Source organism: Lynx canadensis, chromosome C2, assembly GCF_007474595.2.
Source record: "Lynx canadensis isolate LIC74 chromosome C2, mLynCan4.pri.v2, whole genome shotgun sequence".
NCBI classification, from domain to species: Eukaryota; Metazoa; Chordata; class Mammalia; order Carnivora; family Felidae; genus Lynx; species Lynx canadensis.
The window spans coordinates 106,352,314-106,367,436 of NC_044311.2; the positions used below are offsets into that span (position 1 = coordinate 106,352,314).

The 15,123-nt window shown below is 36.0% G+C and overlaps 1 protein-coding gene across 2 annotated transcripts in view; it reads right to left on the minus strand.

Annotated features, from left to right (window-relative positions):
• The window catches only part of ALCAM (activated leukocyte cell adhesion molecule), a 214,814-nt gene that overhangs the window by 9,781 nt on the left and 189,910 nt on the right, over positions 1 to 15,123 (minus strand). The window contains exons 12-14 of one of the 2 annotated variants that reach the window (XM_030329141.1): positions 14,447 to 14,579; positions 12,573 to 12,611; positions 12,163 to 12,280 (exon numbers count right to left, since the gene is read on the minus strand). In XM_030329141.1, coding sequence (XP_030185001.1) covers positions 12,163 to 12,280; positions 12,573 to 12,611; positions 14,447 to 14,579 — 290 coding nt within the window. The remainder of the gene's footprint in view (positions 1 to 12,162; positions 12,281 to 12,572; positions 12,612 to 14,446; positions 14,580 to 15,123) is intronic. The other variant, XM_030329143.1, reaches the window with a different exon arrangement.

The following is a 15,123-nucleotide window of genomic DNA, read 5'->3' on the forward strand; positions in this document are numbered from 1 at the left end:
TTTTATCTCTGAAGTATATCAAATATTTAAGGAAGTAAAAACATCTTTCAGTAAAAGAAGAGGATGGGACCCTTTCCAACTCATTCTAGTAAGCTCACATTACCCGACTACAAAAATTTAGCAGAGATATTATAAGAAAAGAAAATCACAGATCACTATTCCTCATGAATGTAAACAAAACAATTCTTAATAAAATGTTGATAAACAGTATCCATCAATATATAAAAAATATGATATATCATAATACAGTAGGATTTAATCCAGGAATGCAAGACTAGCTTAATATTCAATAATCAATATAATTTACCATTTTATCAGAATAAAGAATATAGGAAAACAATATGATTTTTTATAGAAATAATGTAAATGCAGATGTAATGTAATGTAGATGTCAAAAGAGCATTTGAGAAACTTCAATGATAATCTGTGATAGAAAATTATCACGAATATCACTCTCAGTAATCTAGGAATATTTAAAAAATTTCTTTAGCCTCTTAAAGGGCATTGTGTAGTAAGGAATTTGGCCTTGCCCAAAGAAAAGTCTGGGCTTTGTCGTTAGTTCTTGGGAGATAATCTCTAAATAGTTAGGATATCCTAAGTGCTAGGAGTGGCTTTCTTTTTCCTGGTGCATCTCCAATCGCATCGAATAGTTTATGCTGAGAGGTTGTCTCAGCATATGGCCATCAACATCCAATGGTCTTAGGGTGCGGGCTGGCCATCCTGTAAGAACAGCCATATGATTTAGGGCTTTCGGCTATGTGGTATCAGCCTGATTTCTGAGGAAGGGAGAGGCTGGAGACTGAGGTAAACCATATGGACACGTAGTCAATCAATAATGCCTGTGTAGCAAAGCCCTAATAAAAACTCTGGACAGTAAAGCTCAAGCGAGCTTCTCAGATTGGCAATAGCCCATGCTTTTGCCACACATCAGTGGCAGTAGAGTAACATGTCTGAAGACAAAGGAAACTTCACATTTGGAACTCTCCCAGACTCTGCGCTATTTCTTTTCCTTGGCCAATTTCAACATACCTATTACTTATAATGAACATAAACGAGAGTATATTAGGTTCCAGTAAAACTCTGTATTTCTAGCAATTGATCAAACCTGAGTGTGGTTTTGGGAAACCCTCAACTTGAACTAGTATCAGAAGCAAGGATGTTCTTATGTGGACTCTTCCTTCTAACTCAGTATTTGCACACTAACTCCTTGCATTGGGGGTCAGAAGTCTGGGAAGATTTGGCAGTTGGGAGAATCGTACCTTAGTCCCACAGTCTGGCTAACTCTGGGTAGGCATATGTGAAAAACAAAGAGCAAATATCATACATAGTGGCAAATATTGAACAATTCCCTCCCTAAAATTGGGAACATGTAAAGATTTTAACAGTTCTATTCAACATTGTATTGGAGATCTCTGAGTGTAACAAAGCAAGAAAAAGAAATAGAAAAAGCATACAGCGGGGAAGGGAGGAAGTAAAATTATCTCTATTTCCAGATGAAATGATTGTTTACATAGAAATCTTAAGGAATCCACAAGACAACAAATAGAATTAACAAGTGCATGTAGGAAGGTGGCTGTATACATTTCAACAACAACAAAATAATCATATTTTTATATAAAAATGGAAAATAAAATTGCAAAATAATTGCATTTATAATAGCTGCAAAAGACATAAAACATAAGAATAAATTTTATAAGACATGTCCATGTCTACATTAAAAGTTATGAAATATTGCTAAGCGGGGTGCTGGGGTGGCTCAGTCAGTTGAGCATCTGACTTTGGCCCCATCATGATCTCATAGTTCGTGGGTTCCAGTCCCACATTGGGCTTTGTACAGACAGCTTGGAGCCTGCTTCAGATTTTCAGTCTCCCCCTCTCTCTGGCCCTCCCTGCTCACTATCTCTCTCTCAACAAATAACATTAAATTTTTAAAAAATATATTGCTAAGAAAAAATGGAAAGTAAATGGAGAGAAAAATGATATTCACATATTGGAAGGCTAAGAGATGTCAAATTTGAGATTCAAATATACCCAAATTTATCTATAAATTCAAAGCAACCATAATCCCACAAAGCTCTTAAATTTTTTTGGTAGAAATTAACAAGTTGCTAAAATCTATATGAAAATGGAAAGAAATAAGATTGTTAACACAAGCAGAACATCAAAGTTGAAAGACTTATATTTTATTATCATTATTTTTATTACCACTATTACTACTACAAAAGTTCCAAGGCCAGAAGAAAATCTTTTTAACATATGATGCTGGAATGAGTTGACAAATATAACAAAAACAAAACCAACCAAACAAATAAGCCACCTTTGTCTTGTATCACACACAAAATCTTAGATATATCATATTCTTAAATGTATAAAGTTTCTAGAAAAAGACACAGAAAAATATCTCTGCTATTTAGGGATAAGCAAACATTTTGTACCATGGGCACAGAAAGCAGTAAGCATAATAGGAAAAAAATTCATAAGTTGCTCTTCATTAAAATTAAAAACTTCCACTCATTAAAAGACAGCATGAAAAAAAGAAAAGAAGTCACAGACTAGAACAAAAGTCACAATATATCTATAACAAAGGACTTTTATACAAAACATGTAAAGAACTCTTACAGATCAATCACTCACACACACACACACACACACACACACACACACACACACACACACCCAAATACCGGTAAAATCACAAATAAAAGACCTGAATAGTAACTGTACAAAAGATAATGACCAATAAGTACACGGAGCTTAAAATCATTAGGTCTCAGGGAAATGCAAGTTAAAACCAAAATTAGATATAATTTCACACTTCCTGGAATGGCTAAAATTAAACAGAATGACAATACCAAAGTTAGGCAAGAATGTGGAAGAACCAAAATTCTCATACATAGCTGGTGGGAGCGGGAATTGGACAACTATTTTGGACAGCTGTTTGGCAATTTCTTATGAAAAATATCTACCCTATGACCTAGCAATTCCATTTCTAGGTATTAACCCAAGATGGTGAAAACAAATACTCACAAAAATGCTTATATAAGGATTTTTTTAGCCATATTATTCATAATAGCCCGAACTGGAAACTATCCAAATGTCCATAAACAAGAGAACGGATTAAAATAATGTGACATATTCTAACAATGGAACACTACTCAGTAATTCCAACAAATCATTAATATATGTATCTCAGGAACACTATGTTAAAAGAAAAAAGCGAGGCACAAAAGAGTATGTCTTGTATGAGGCTCCAGACTAGACAAACGTAATCTCTAGTGATAACAATCAGCACAGTGGTTGCCTAAGGGAACATGGATAGTGGGGCTGAATAGTAAGAGGGTCCAAGGGAATACTCTGGGGTGATGAGATGCTCCATTCTGTGACTGGAGTAATGGTCACAAGGTGTATTACATTTCTCAAAACATGTGATGGCACATTTATTGTAAGCAAATTTTACCTTAATATAAAAACATACAGAGCCACAAGCTAAAGCATATGCCTCTAGTCAGAGACCGAAAGAACCAGGGAATATGTGCAGTGAAAAACTGCATACCATTTTATTTCCCTTTCTATTTACTTTCTAGGTGGATATATTGGTCTAGGGATGATTTCATCAAGTTACATCAAATAGAAGAAAGAGGTATCAAGAAAAAGGGAGTGACTAGAATTTTCCCTAGGGAAGCTTTACTCAGGGCAAATCACAGTATTTTTTCAGTGTATTTGTTCAGGTAAATCAGGCCAAAGATCACTGTTCACAGTTTGAAAAAAGGGTTGTTAAAGGCAACATGAAATATTTGTAGAAAATGTTTGTAGAGTTAGAGTTGAGTAACTTCAAATGAATTGCTTTTTGTTTCTTTTTTTTTAAGTTTACTTATTTTTGAGAGAGAGAGAAAGAGAGATACCTCGAGTGGCAGAGGGGCAGAGAGAGAGGGAGGGAGAGACTCCCCAGCAGGCTCTACACTGTCAGCACACAGCCTGACTTGGGGTTCAATCCCACGAACTGTGAGATCATGACCTGGAGCTGAGATCAAGGGTCAGATGCTTAACCAACTGAGCCACCCAGGCACCCCATACAAATTGTTTTTCTTATTTTAAAGTTTACAAAGAAAAAAAAAATATATATATATATGAAAATGAAACTGTAAATGAAAAGCAAATATCTCCCTTCTTAAACTCACTCTCCAAAATTATAACTGCTAACACCCTTATAATGCCTTAATGTGCCAGGCACTGTTCTAAATGTGGTACAGATATTACAATGAGATTAATAAAATTGCTTGTGATCACACAGCTACTAAGTAGCAAAGCCAGGATTCAAACTCCAGGGGTCTTAGCATCCATGCACCATGTTACACAGTTATACAAATATGCTAAGTGTTAACCATCATGAAATGTGCTAAATAGAAATAACAATAGTGTGGTTGGTGGGGGAGGGGGTATATATTGTGTTTATGTACATGAGATTTACATAAATTTTATCACTGATCTTTCCATTTGTATTACTGAGACTCCACTCTATCTAGCAGGAAAAGCATTTAAAAATTATTGATTACTTTGGCTTGGTTTTTAAAATGATATAGTAAAAATAAATACAACTTTATGGATGTATCTTTTTTAATTTTGGAAAATAGCAGAGATTTGAAATAATTATAGAGGTTATAAATACCTCTACTACTGGAAGAGGAAAAATTAATTTTTTTTAATGTTCATTTATTTTTGAGAGAGAGACCGAGTGTGAGCAGCTGAAGGGCAGAGAAAAAGGGATGCACAGAATCTGAAGGAGACTCCAGGCTCCAAGCTCCGAGCTGTTGTCACAGAACCCGACGCAGGGCTCGAACTCACAACAGTGAGCCAAAGTCAGATGCTTAACCTGAGCCAAAGTTGGATGCTTAACCAACTGAGTCACCCAGACACCCTAGAAAAATTTATTTAAGTCATTCTCTTTAGCAAAATATTCTCCAGTCAATTGATTTGAAGGACAAGTTTAGGCATTTATGAAGAATGAGTGCTTGGGTCAAAATTATTATTGGTTGCCTTAAACTTTCTTCATTGTTCAGCTTTTATGTAACTTTAAGAGAACACTGAAATCATAGAATCGCAATAATCATGGAGAAAGCCCTCGAGGTGACCATCTAGACTAATCTGTGAGACTGAGTAAAGTCTTGGTCATAGGGTCAGAGGGCCTGGATTCTCATCCTCATGTGTCAAGTCTGAGTTGCAAGTGCTTGGACAAATACATCCTCTGAAGCATGCTTGCTCACCTATAAACAGGGAATAACAGGATCTGCTCACAGGGCAGATATGAGGGTAAATGTGACAGTGGACAGCAAAGCCCTCAGCAGTGACAGAGGCTGACCAAACTGACGTGAGTCATGGAGCTGCTGTCCATGGCCATATAGCTGCTAAGTAGCAGAAGGGAGCTCAAACTTAAGTCTCAACTCTTCAATCTGTGTCATTTCCATAAATGCAGTGCCTATTAAGCGTTCAAACTGCTTTTAAATAACTTTTGAGAAGACTCTCCAACTTTTTTGGTGAGATTTCCCTCAGTATTATAGACTTGTTTTGAGATCTCCTTTGAAGGAGGTAGGGAACGTATAATGGTAGTATCAACTAAGTGTGCCTTCATTTTAACACTTCAGAGTTGCTAAGACATTAGACCCTAACTGTTCTCACCACAAAATGAGGTGATAATTATGTGACATGATGGAGGTGGTAGCTAATACTCTGGTGGTAACCTTATCACCATATATAAATGTATTGAATCAATATGTCGTCCACCTTATTAACCAATGTTGTATGTCAACTACGACTGCATTAAAAAAATAATTTAGTGGGGAATGAAGAAGTTTGGCAAAGTGAAGGAGGGTGAGAGTGGCAGTCCTAACCAATGCATCACAATCTTGCGAGGTGGTATTATGAAAAGATAAATAAAATGTTACACTAGAATTGCACATTTGGAAAACAAAAAAATACCCATTTAAAATAACTTGCACATGGAAGAGTTCATAAGATTTTAGGATTTTCAAAAGCAGACTTACGTATAACAAATTTGAAAACTCTCTCAGAGGGAGCATGAGTAATCGTTAAAACTTTCTAGGTAGAGGGACGTTTTCTGTGATTTCTCATTTCTGGCATGCCTGGCAGACCCCACAGAAAGGCACTAAGGCTACTGACATTTAAGCCTGGGACCCTGAGAGTGTGGAATTGCCTCTTTCAGCAAACTGGCCATTGATACCTGTGCAGGCAATTAAGGTCATATCCAAGAGAATAGTTATTTTTCTTCCTTCCCTGGTCACAGCTCTCAGCAAAGTGAGTTTCCTCCTGGGCCAAGCTTAATAAAGAGTTAGAGGATAGGAGGGCTCTAGTCCCTGTGTCTCAGAAGAAGACTTGTCAGCATTTTCTGGGTTTGAAGAAGGAAAAGAAGAAAAATAAATAGTTCGTCTTATTATTGCTACTTCCAACTTCATATCCTTAGGAATTTCTAAGACTCACTAAAGAAACTCTCTGCTAAAATAGGAAATCCTTAAGTCTTCAGTAAAAATCTCAAAAAATGGCCTTTCGTTTAGGCCAATAGTGAATATGGGGACCATCTATTACATAAACAATTAGAGAATTAAAATAAATGTAACAATTCTGAATATGCAACAAAAACAGGATGCCACCTGCAGCCTTACTGTTCAAAATGTTTCCTTAAGGTGGGTAATGTTGGTATAGCACATAGCTTGGCTCAGGGAACAAGGCTTCCCTTCACTTTTGAAGAGAAAACATATTTGAAATTAAAAAAAAAAAAAAGAAATGTGTATATACAGACAGCTAGAAAAGATTTTAAAAATTGAAAACATTATATTTTGATGCAAGCCCTTTCCTCTGGAAACATCTCAGGTAATATCTAGCAGGGGAGAAGAGGGTCACGGATGGATGGTTCTGCCCTTTGAATGGCCAATGACCTTGTGATTGATCGACTGGATGAAGATTCTAGCATTTCTACATTATCTTATTTTCCCTCTAGTCCACTGTTATTTATGGTTTGATAGACTAATGGGGCATTTTCTTTTCTCCCTTCTTCTGGCTGCCTGCTAGGTTGTGGATAGGGAAAGAGAAAGAAACCAATATTTGGATTAGCCCAATTTCTTTTTTTTTTCTTTTCTTGAGAGAGAGCAAAGAGGGGGAGGGGCAGAGGGAGAGAGAGAGAGAGAGAGAGAGAGAGAGAGAATCTGAAGCAGGCTCCACATACAGCCTGACACAGGGCTTCATCCCATCACCGTGGGATCATAACCTGAGACGAAATCAAGAGTCGGGGGCTCTCAACCAACTGGCCCACCTAGGTGTCCAAGGATTAGCCCAATTTATAACACAAGGAGAGAGGCCATGTCAGGCCTGCATTTTAAAGCACACTTTCCCATCCCTCGCACTATATTAAATGCCAGCAACCAATCCAAGTCAGATAAATTTTAATTCCAAAGAAGTTTTAGCAGCAAAATATATTTGAAACTACATGGGGATATGGAATAATATACTGCACGCACTACCTTGAGCAGGTTAATTTCACAAGGACTTGGACACTGTGAAATAGGGTTACCTGCATTTAACTCATTAAATTGTTGAGAATTTCAGTTAAAAAAAATAAATAGAAAAAAGCCTAGTAGGTGCTTATATAGCAATAAATGAGGAAAGTCATTAAAAATGTGCTATAAATGGTCCTCCAGCACTATCTTCTCAATTTATTCAGTAGGGGGTCAGTTTTCCCCCATGGGAACATGCATTTGATTTTAGAGTGAGTATTGATTGGAAAGAGAATTCAGTTAAAATCAAGTTTCTTACAAGATCTTGTTCTACATATCAAGAGATACTAATGGGAAACATTTTAGAAAGGCTTAATAGCATGGTTAAGAAACAAATAACATTGTTTCTTAAAATTTCAGGGTTTTAGGCAAGTCTTCTTTAGTCTTTTTGCCAATTTAAGACTGTCTCTGGTTTTTTTTCTGAGGCAGTAGTGGAATAATATAGCATTACACAAGGCAGAACTGACAAGATATTTGTGATTTTTAGACTTACAGCTTGTCTACATATTATAGAAAAACTTCATGAAAATAGTCATGAGTTCCACAGTTGCAAAAGATAAATCGCTTGGTAAGTTTCCAAGATTCACACAATGTGTATTTTGAGATTACAAATGTCTGGTTAATGCTTACTCACAGTTTAGTGATAAGAAGTATGGTGGTCAGGGGTCTCTTAAATGCAACCAACCTGGAAATTATGGTTTTAATATATGCCTGAATAAGTTAGTGGTTACATTATGCTCCCTTTCTATTTTTTTCCTTTATCTTTGGCTTTTAATTTTTCATTAGTTATTGTACTCCAAGATATGCAAGAGACGATTTGGAACTCAAAGAGTAACATTTAACTTTGAGGAGCTAAAAACAATGTTCAGAGGACAGAATTAAGAGAAATGGAGAAAATAATAAAATATAATAATTTGTTAATGTTTATTTATTATTTTTGAGAGAATGCAAGTGGAGGAGAGGCAGTGAGAGAGGGGAAGAGAGGATCCAAAGTGGGCTCCATGCTGACAGCAGCCAGCCCAATGTGGGCTTGAACTCATGAACTGTGGATCATGACTGAGCCGAAATCATATGTTCAACCGAGCCACCCAGGCACCCCAATAAAAAATAATAATTGAATAGCCTCTATTTCTTTAATATTCTCCTATCTGTTAGACAGCTAGAAATGAAGTGAAGTTAGTCAATTAATGTTTTGCATAGTAAATTAATTAATTCTCTATATACATGGGAAACGATCAGTCATCCATTTTCATTATTAAAAAACATCCAACTTAAGGAAAATAACTTGTAATGAGAAATCATATGATTTAAAGCAGCAGAGGAATCACCGTGAGACCTTACTCTACAATGAATATACCAGATCACAATGCCAAGCATGACTGCTAAGCATTTCTTGCTGCAATTCTTCATATTTGAAATAGATACGAAAATATGCAGCTCATACTAATGGAATGGGGAATGCATGTTGGCTAAGTGGCCACTAGGCATGTTAACAAATGTACTCTTAAGTTCTACTTGGGCATGAAAGATTGCTTCTCTCCTCTCTCTCCACTGACTTTTAAAATTGCCAATGCAAAGAACTTCTAAATGCCGCTTAAACCTTCCTGCTCTGGGAACTGTATAACTGAGACTTTTAAATAAGATGTTTAACTTGTAATCTTTGTTCAAAGTGTTTGCCATAATGGTGACTCATAACATTATTGATGGTATTATTTTTCAAAATGGTAAACATAGGGTTATATATCTGGGGAAAAGCTCTGGACTATATTAGAAATCTCTCAGACCCATGTAAAATGGTGATGAATTAGCTGATGACAGCAATGAAACCCTTGTAGTGATTTGTAAAGTCGAAATTATTATATAGAAAAGAAGAAAGAAAGAGAGTATAGTACAGCCCAAAATGATGTAGCAATTCTTAACTTGAAAGCTCTTATTATGAATGTGCAACTTACTCTGGACACAAGGATTAACAATGACTCATGTTGCAAAAATGCTGGTTTATCTCAGAGGGCACTAGCAAGGAATAAGTAATCAGGAATGCAAAATACTTAGCAAATCTGAAGAGTTCCACAATTCTTCATAAAAATGCTCTGATGCTTGGGATGAGAATTGCAATTTATTACTTTGATTACCAATAATATTAACTCTGGCAAAGTTGATGCACTTTTCAATTAAATAACAGTTATTTAGACAAATGTTCAAGTCAGATGGTAAAATCCGCTCTTAATTTAATGAGGCACTTTAAAGGAAATTCATGAAGTCTTAACCCTTAACCTAAAGACACTATGAGGCCAAGTGTCCAGAATTTATTTATCCATGATTTTAATTTTCGGTCACCATGATAATAGCCAATGAAGTAACAATAAAAAAAATCCTACACACATAATTTTTTTATTCATGGAAAAATAAGTGGGGTCTAATGAGATCCTGGCAATTAGAATAGGATGATTAAAAACATTGGGGGAGCTCCAAAAATTCAGCATTTATTTTGTCATAATGTAGAGAACTGCCGTTTATTTTTCAGCTCAGTTCCAGGATACAGAGAAATTTCATTTTTATTCTTTTAAGAAATAAAATTACATTGGAATGCATCAGAAATCTGAAGTAAATAAAAGGGAAATACTCCAGAGTCCAAGCTGTTAGGTTTGTGAATACTTTATAGGGGATTATAAAGGGAGAATAGGATTTTGACCATCAAGAAACCTCTACAGATAGAAGAATTTTTTATTAGATATTGTCTCTGAGCAACAGTTTGCGTTTCCTTTCATGCACAGGGAACAGGCGATCTTCTAAATTTTCCATAGAAACCACAGGCACAAACCCACATAAAGTGTTGGCAGGTAAAATGTACACTGACAAAAAGAATACATTTGTTACCAAGTGATAGTGGGACTGCTCAAGATTGAGGAGTGAGGTGCCAAGATCAAAAGGGACTGTGCCCCTACGTGAGAGTGAACGAGTACAACTGTAATACATACCAGGAACATACATGATGAAAACAAACCAAAAAACCAAAACCAAACCAAACAAAAACAAAAACAAAAACAAAAACAAATCCCAAACCATGGAAAAAGTAAGGCATGGTGATAGACAATAAGACCTAGTAATTAAGCACAAAGATGCTAAAACAGCTCTGTCTTAAACCAAATACAATTCCAGCCCTTACAAACTGTAACCTTAAGCAAGTAATTTAAAACTATTCTCTGCCTTAATTCTTTCAAATGTGAAATACGAATAATAATAGTATTTGCTTCAGAGATGAGCTGCAGGATCAAAACAGAACTAAATACAGGCTTACATTATGTGACTTTAAAGATTTCTAAGCTATTGCCTCTCTTTAATGGCAGCTCCATTTGAATATTGCTTCACCGAAATTGCTTTCTTTACAAGGTAACATCATGGATCTTAGTTAAGTCTGCTTTTTCTTTTCACTTTCTTTTAAGTTAACTTACCTGAGTTGTTGAAAGGGGTTATATCAGACATCAAGAAAATATAAAACTAAGTCCGAAGTGGCCACTAGCTATACACACCCCCCTTGCAAAAATCAATTTCCTCATGTATGAAACCAATGGTATGCGACAGAATCACTAATGAAACTAAAAACGCAAAACTCTAGAACTCCATCTCTGCCCTTCCACATCTGAATCTGGGGCCAAGGCTGGGGTGATGAGGAGTATTAGGCATGTGTGTGTGTGAAGAATCTTCATTGGTTAATCGGATTTTCCTTATAAACCACTATTAGATCATTTGTAAAGTTGGTTCTAACTGGATTATTTTATGAGTAATAATTTTTAACCTAAATACTTTTTTAAGTAGTCTTGGTACTTTGTCTAATTTTCTTTTTAAATTACAGACAAAAAAACATGATGATTTTTTTTTTTTTTTTCTGAGTTAGATCCTTTTATGGACCTAAGTGACTTAACTAGAATAGGGGAGAAGTGACAAGATAATACTATCTCACCAGCAGTTTCACTGCTGGCCAGAACTGTCACTGCAGACACCTGGCCATTCCCACAGGATGTACTAACCATTTTTTAAAATGTTCATTTATTTATTTTTGAGAGAGAGAAAGGGAGGGGGGGAGAACAAGCAGGAGACGGCCACAGAGAGAGAGGGAGACACAGAATCTGAAACAGGCTCCAGGCTCTGAGCTGTCAGTGCAGAGCCCAACGAGGGGCTTGAACCCATGAACCATGAGATCATGACCTGAGCCAAAGTTGGACGCTTAACTGACTAAGACACCCCGTACCGCTGTACTCACCATTTTTAATTCCTCTCTACCAACCTCAGCCAAATGGCTTAGAATGGCCGACTTTTTTGGCAGCATATGCTTTGTAATACCCGCCGCCCCTGCCCCCACACACACCAGCACTGAATTTAGACGACTGACTGAGAAAAATAAGGGGACACCTGTGAAATCACACCCCAAGCGAATTCCCCGATGCTGACAAAGCAGTCACTGTGAGCTGAAAGCAAAACACCATCAGCCTGATTTGGGGTACATGCCTTTCCTGTTACAGAAATTGTACACCCAGCTGACGTTAGCATCATTGACACACTGCATTTTCTCCCCAGGGACGTTACTTTTTCCATAACTTACTTTGATTTCTTCATATACAGCCAGTAGACAACGCCAGCAACCAGGGCAGCGAGGAGGAGACCAACTACGATTCCCACAATTAGTTTTGCCTGGTCATTCACCTTTTCTCTGTTTTCATCTACAACAGAGAAGAAAAGCCCATGCAATTACAGACACCGCCAAGGATTTCTGAAAAGAAGTCAATCTGGCTATTATTTCTTATTAAGAATAATTAAGGCTTACTACTACTATGAGTAACATGCAAACTTGTGCTTTTAAAAGATAAAAGTTTTAGCATTCTTGCTATCTGGTCTCATTTGCTATTTTAATTCAAGTCAAAATTGTGGCAGCTAAGAAATTACTTATAGAATGACACTTCATAAATCTTGAGCTGATAGTCAAGGAAGAGGAGTTGGCAGCATAGTACCTACCACTGATCTCGTCTGCCTCATCGTGCTCTGGAATACTTACTGAAATGAAAAATGTTAATATGAAATTAAAAACAAAATTTGTTGATATATGAAAGTCACCTTTACCATTATAGTATGATGTAATAATACTCAAAGATAAAATATCTATTCTACAGCTAAGGGTAGAAAAAAATTTACATTTAATAGAGCGTGAACTTCCCTACAAAGAAATTAATCTTGTTTTAAGGAGAGTCGTTAAAACTGCGAAGGTATTAATCTACCATAGAAAATTTCACAACTGACAAGCTTTAGTGTTAATCTGAAATCCGTATTAATTTCTCCACTATTTACCACCTTTTAATAGGGCTTTTTTTCCTTAAGAGAAACAAGTTGCCATATATCACAATGCAGTGTTTCTCAACTTTTCCTGCCTCGGTGGAGAATTCATTTTTATCCTCTAGTGTCAGGGACTTGTCATTAGCGATGTTCTCACAGTGGTGGGGGCAGAGGTTAAAACTAGGGATGTTTCAGAGACAAAGAGGTCTCCCATGTGATGTTTGCAGAAGCCCTCCAAATGACTCTGATAGCACCATGCTCCTGGCCCATTTTAAGAATTGCTGATGTGCTGGATTATCATCTAATATTAAACTACTTAAATATTCTTCTATGTGCATGGGCCTGCATCAGAACCTCCAGTGACATTTGTTAAAATGCAGATTCCCAGACTGTCCTCATATATACTATATTGGAATTTTAGGAGGTGCTCAGTGAAATTGAAAACAACTGTATTAAATGTTCATCAAGCCACTGCAAGGTCTAGAAACCGCTATTCAATGGGTTGGAATAAAAGAGAAACTTGTGTTCAGGAAGAAAGGATAAGTTCTTTTTGTAGGTTGGACAAATCAATACTTGCTAAATTGAATTTTGAGAAGTCAATGCACCTATTTTAGAGTTAAATTTGTTTGGTTCTTTTGTCCTGTCAATCCATCAGGCTTTTTTTATATTTCAGTCATATTCTGTTAAGGACCATTATCTCTACACAATTATTTTTTCCTAGCTCCAGCTAATTCCTAGTCAATATATCCCTATCCTGCTCATGTCACATACAGGATTCCAACTGACTGAAAAATAAAAGTCTGGAAGGTCAGTTAGCATCCTGTCCAGAACCAAGCCTCATTCCAGGCTGGTCCTGACTTAATGTTGACCAGTGATAGAAACAATGACAAAATTGAAGATGATAGATAATTTCAAATTAAGTGAAAATTGTTTTCAGAAGAAGTTGCTCAACATGTCAGATTTTTTCACTTTTCTAAGATAATTGCATTGATCTAATTTGTAGTCATGACTCAAATATCATCTTCAAAAGCATCAACTTTGGAAGCTGGATTTCATAAATTCGAGTATCGGTTTTCTATCAGTTTGCTAAATGACTAAGCATGTGGCATTCCTATTCAAAATAAAGGTGGGATAAATACCTCAAAGAATTGGAATGCAAAGTAATAGATTAAAGGGAATTAAAATTTTACCAAAATTAAAACTGTTAAAAGGTGTTTTCAGATAATCTTTGAATTATCTCTATTCGGAACACAAAACACGGATTAAAAAAGAACAACTCAGTTCTTATCCTCTGTTGCTCTTGGGAAGTATACCTGGACAAGATAAGGTCTCTGGACTGATAAAACATGAAATGGTTTAACTGTCAAGACAAGGATAGTACAAGGATGGACACCGGGAAAAGAAAAAAGAAAAGAGCCTGTGATGATGACACCAAATGCAAAATAAATAAATAAAACTTACCATAATGCAGTACAGGAAGATGGAATTGAAGATTTTAAACTAATGAAGAATAACTTCAAATTTTCTTACTTTTTTAATGCCAGAAATGAAATACTCACTAGCAGAGACATTCAAGGAGTTTACTGTTCTCTCCAGCTGGTTTTCTGCTGTGCAAGTTAATGTAACATTCTCTTCGGGGGAAATGATAATTTTACTATAATACCTGCCATTTATATAAGGAGATTCCTCTGTCTGGAAAAGAAGAAGGAAGATGAACTTAGAAGTATAAATGGATTAAACACATGGAAAAGAGTAATACTGAGTGAACCAGGAGAGGTGCTTTGTAGTGCTATCTGGTGTTCAAGGATATATATAAGGTCAACGATAAAAGGCCAATTCAGGTTTATATCTACAGCAGGGAAGGAAAGATTAGTGGATCCAAAATCAAATTTCTGTTTATTCTTCTATTCTGTTTATTCTTTTATTGTAATTATTAAATTAATTAAACTCTTTCTGTTTTTTCGAGATTCTCAGGCTAGTTAGTACTTTGGCGTGATAGTACTTGTCTCAAAATGATTAATCAGCAATGATCTAATCACTGGTTTTCTCTTAATAAATTTAAGAATTTAATTTTTATTTGTAAATTATGTCATTGTTTTTAACTTCAGGGGTTAATTCCTTTATCTTCAACATTATATCTAAGTACTTACATATGTATGATTCGCTCGTGGGAAAATCAAACTATTTTTTCTTGTTTCCTGAGCTAAATACGGAATGGATTCTTTTTCAGTGACTG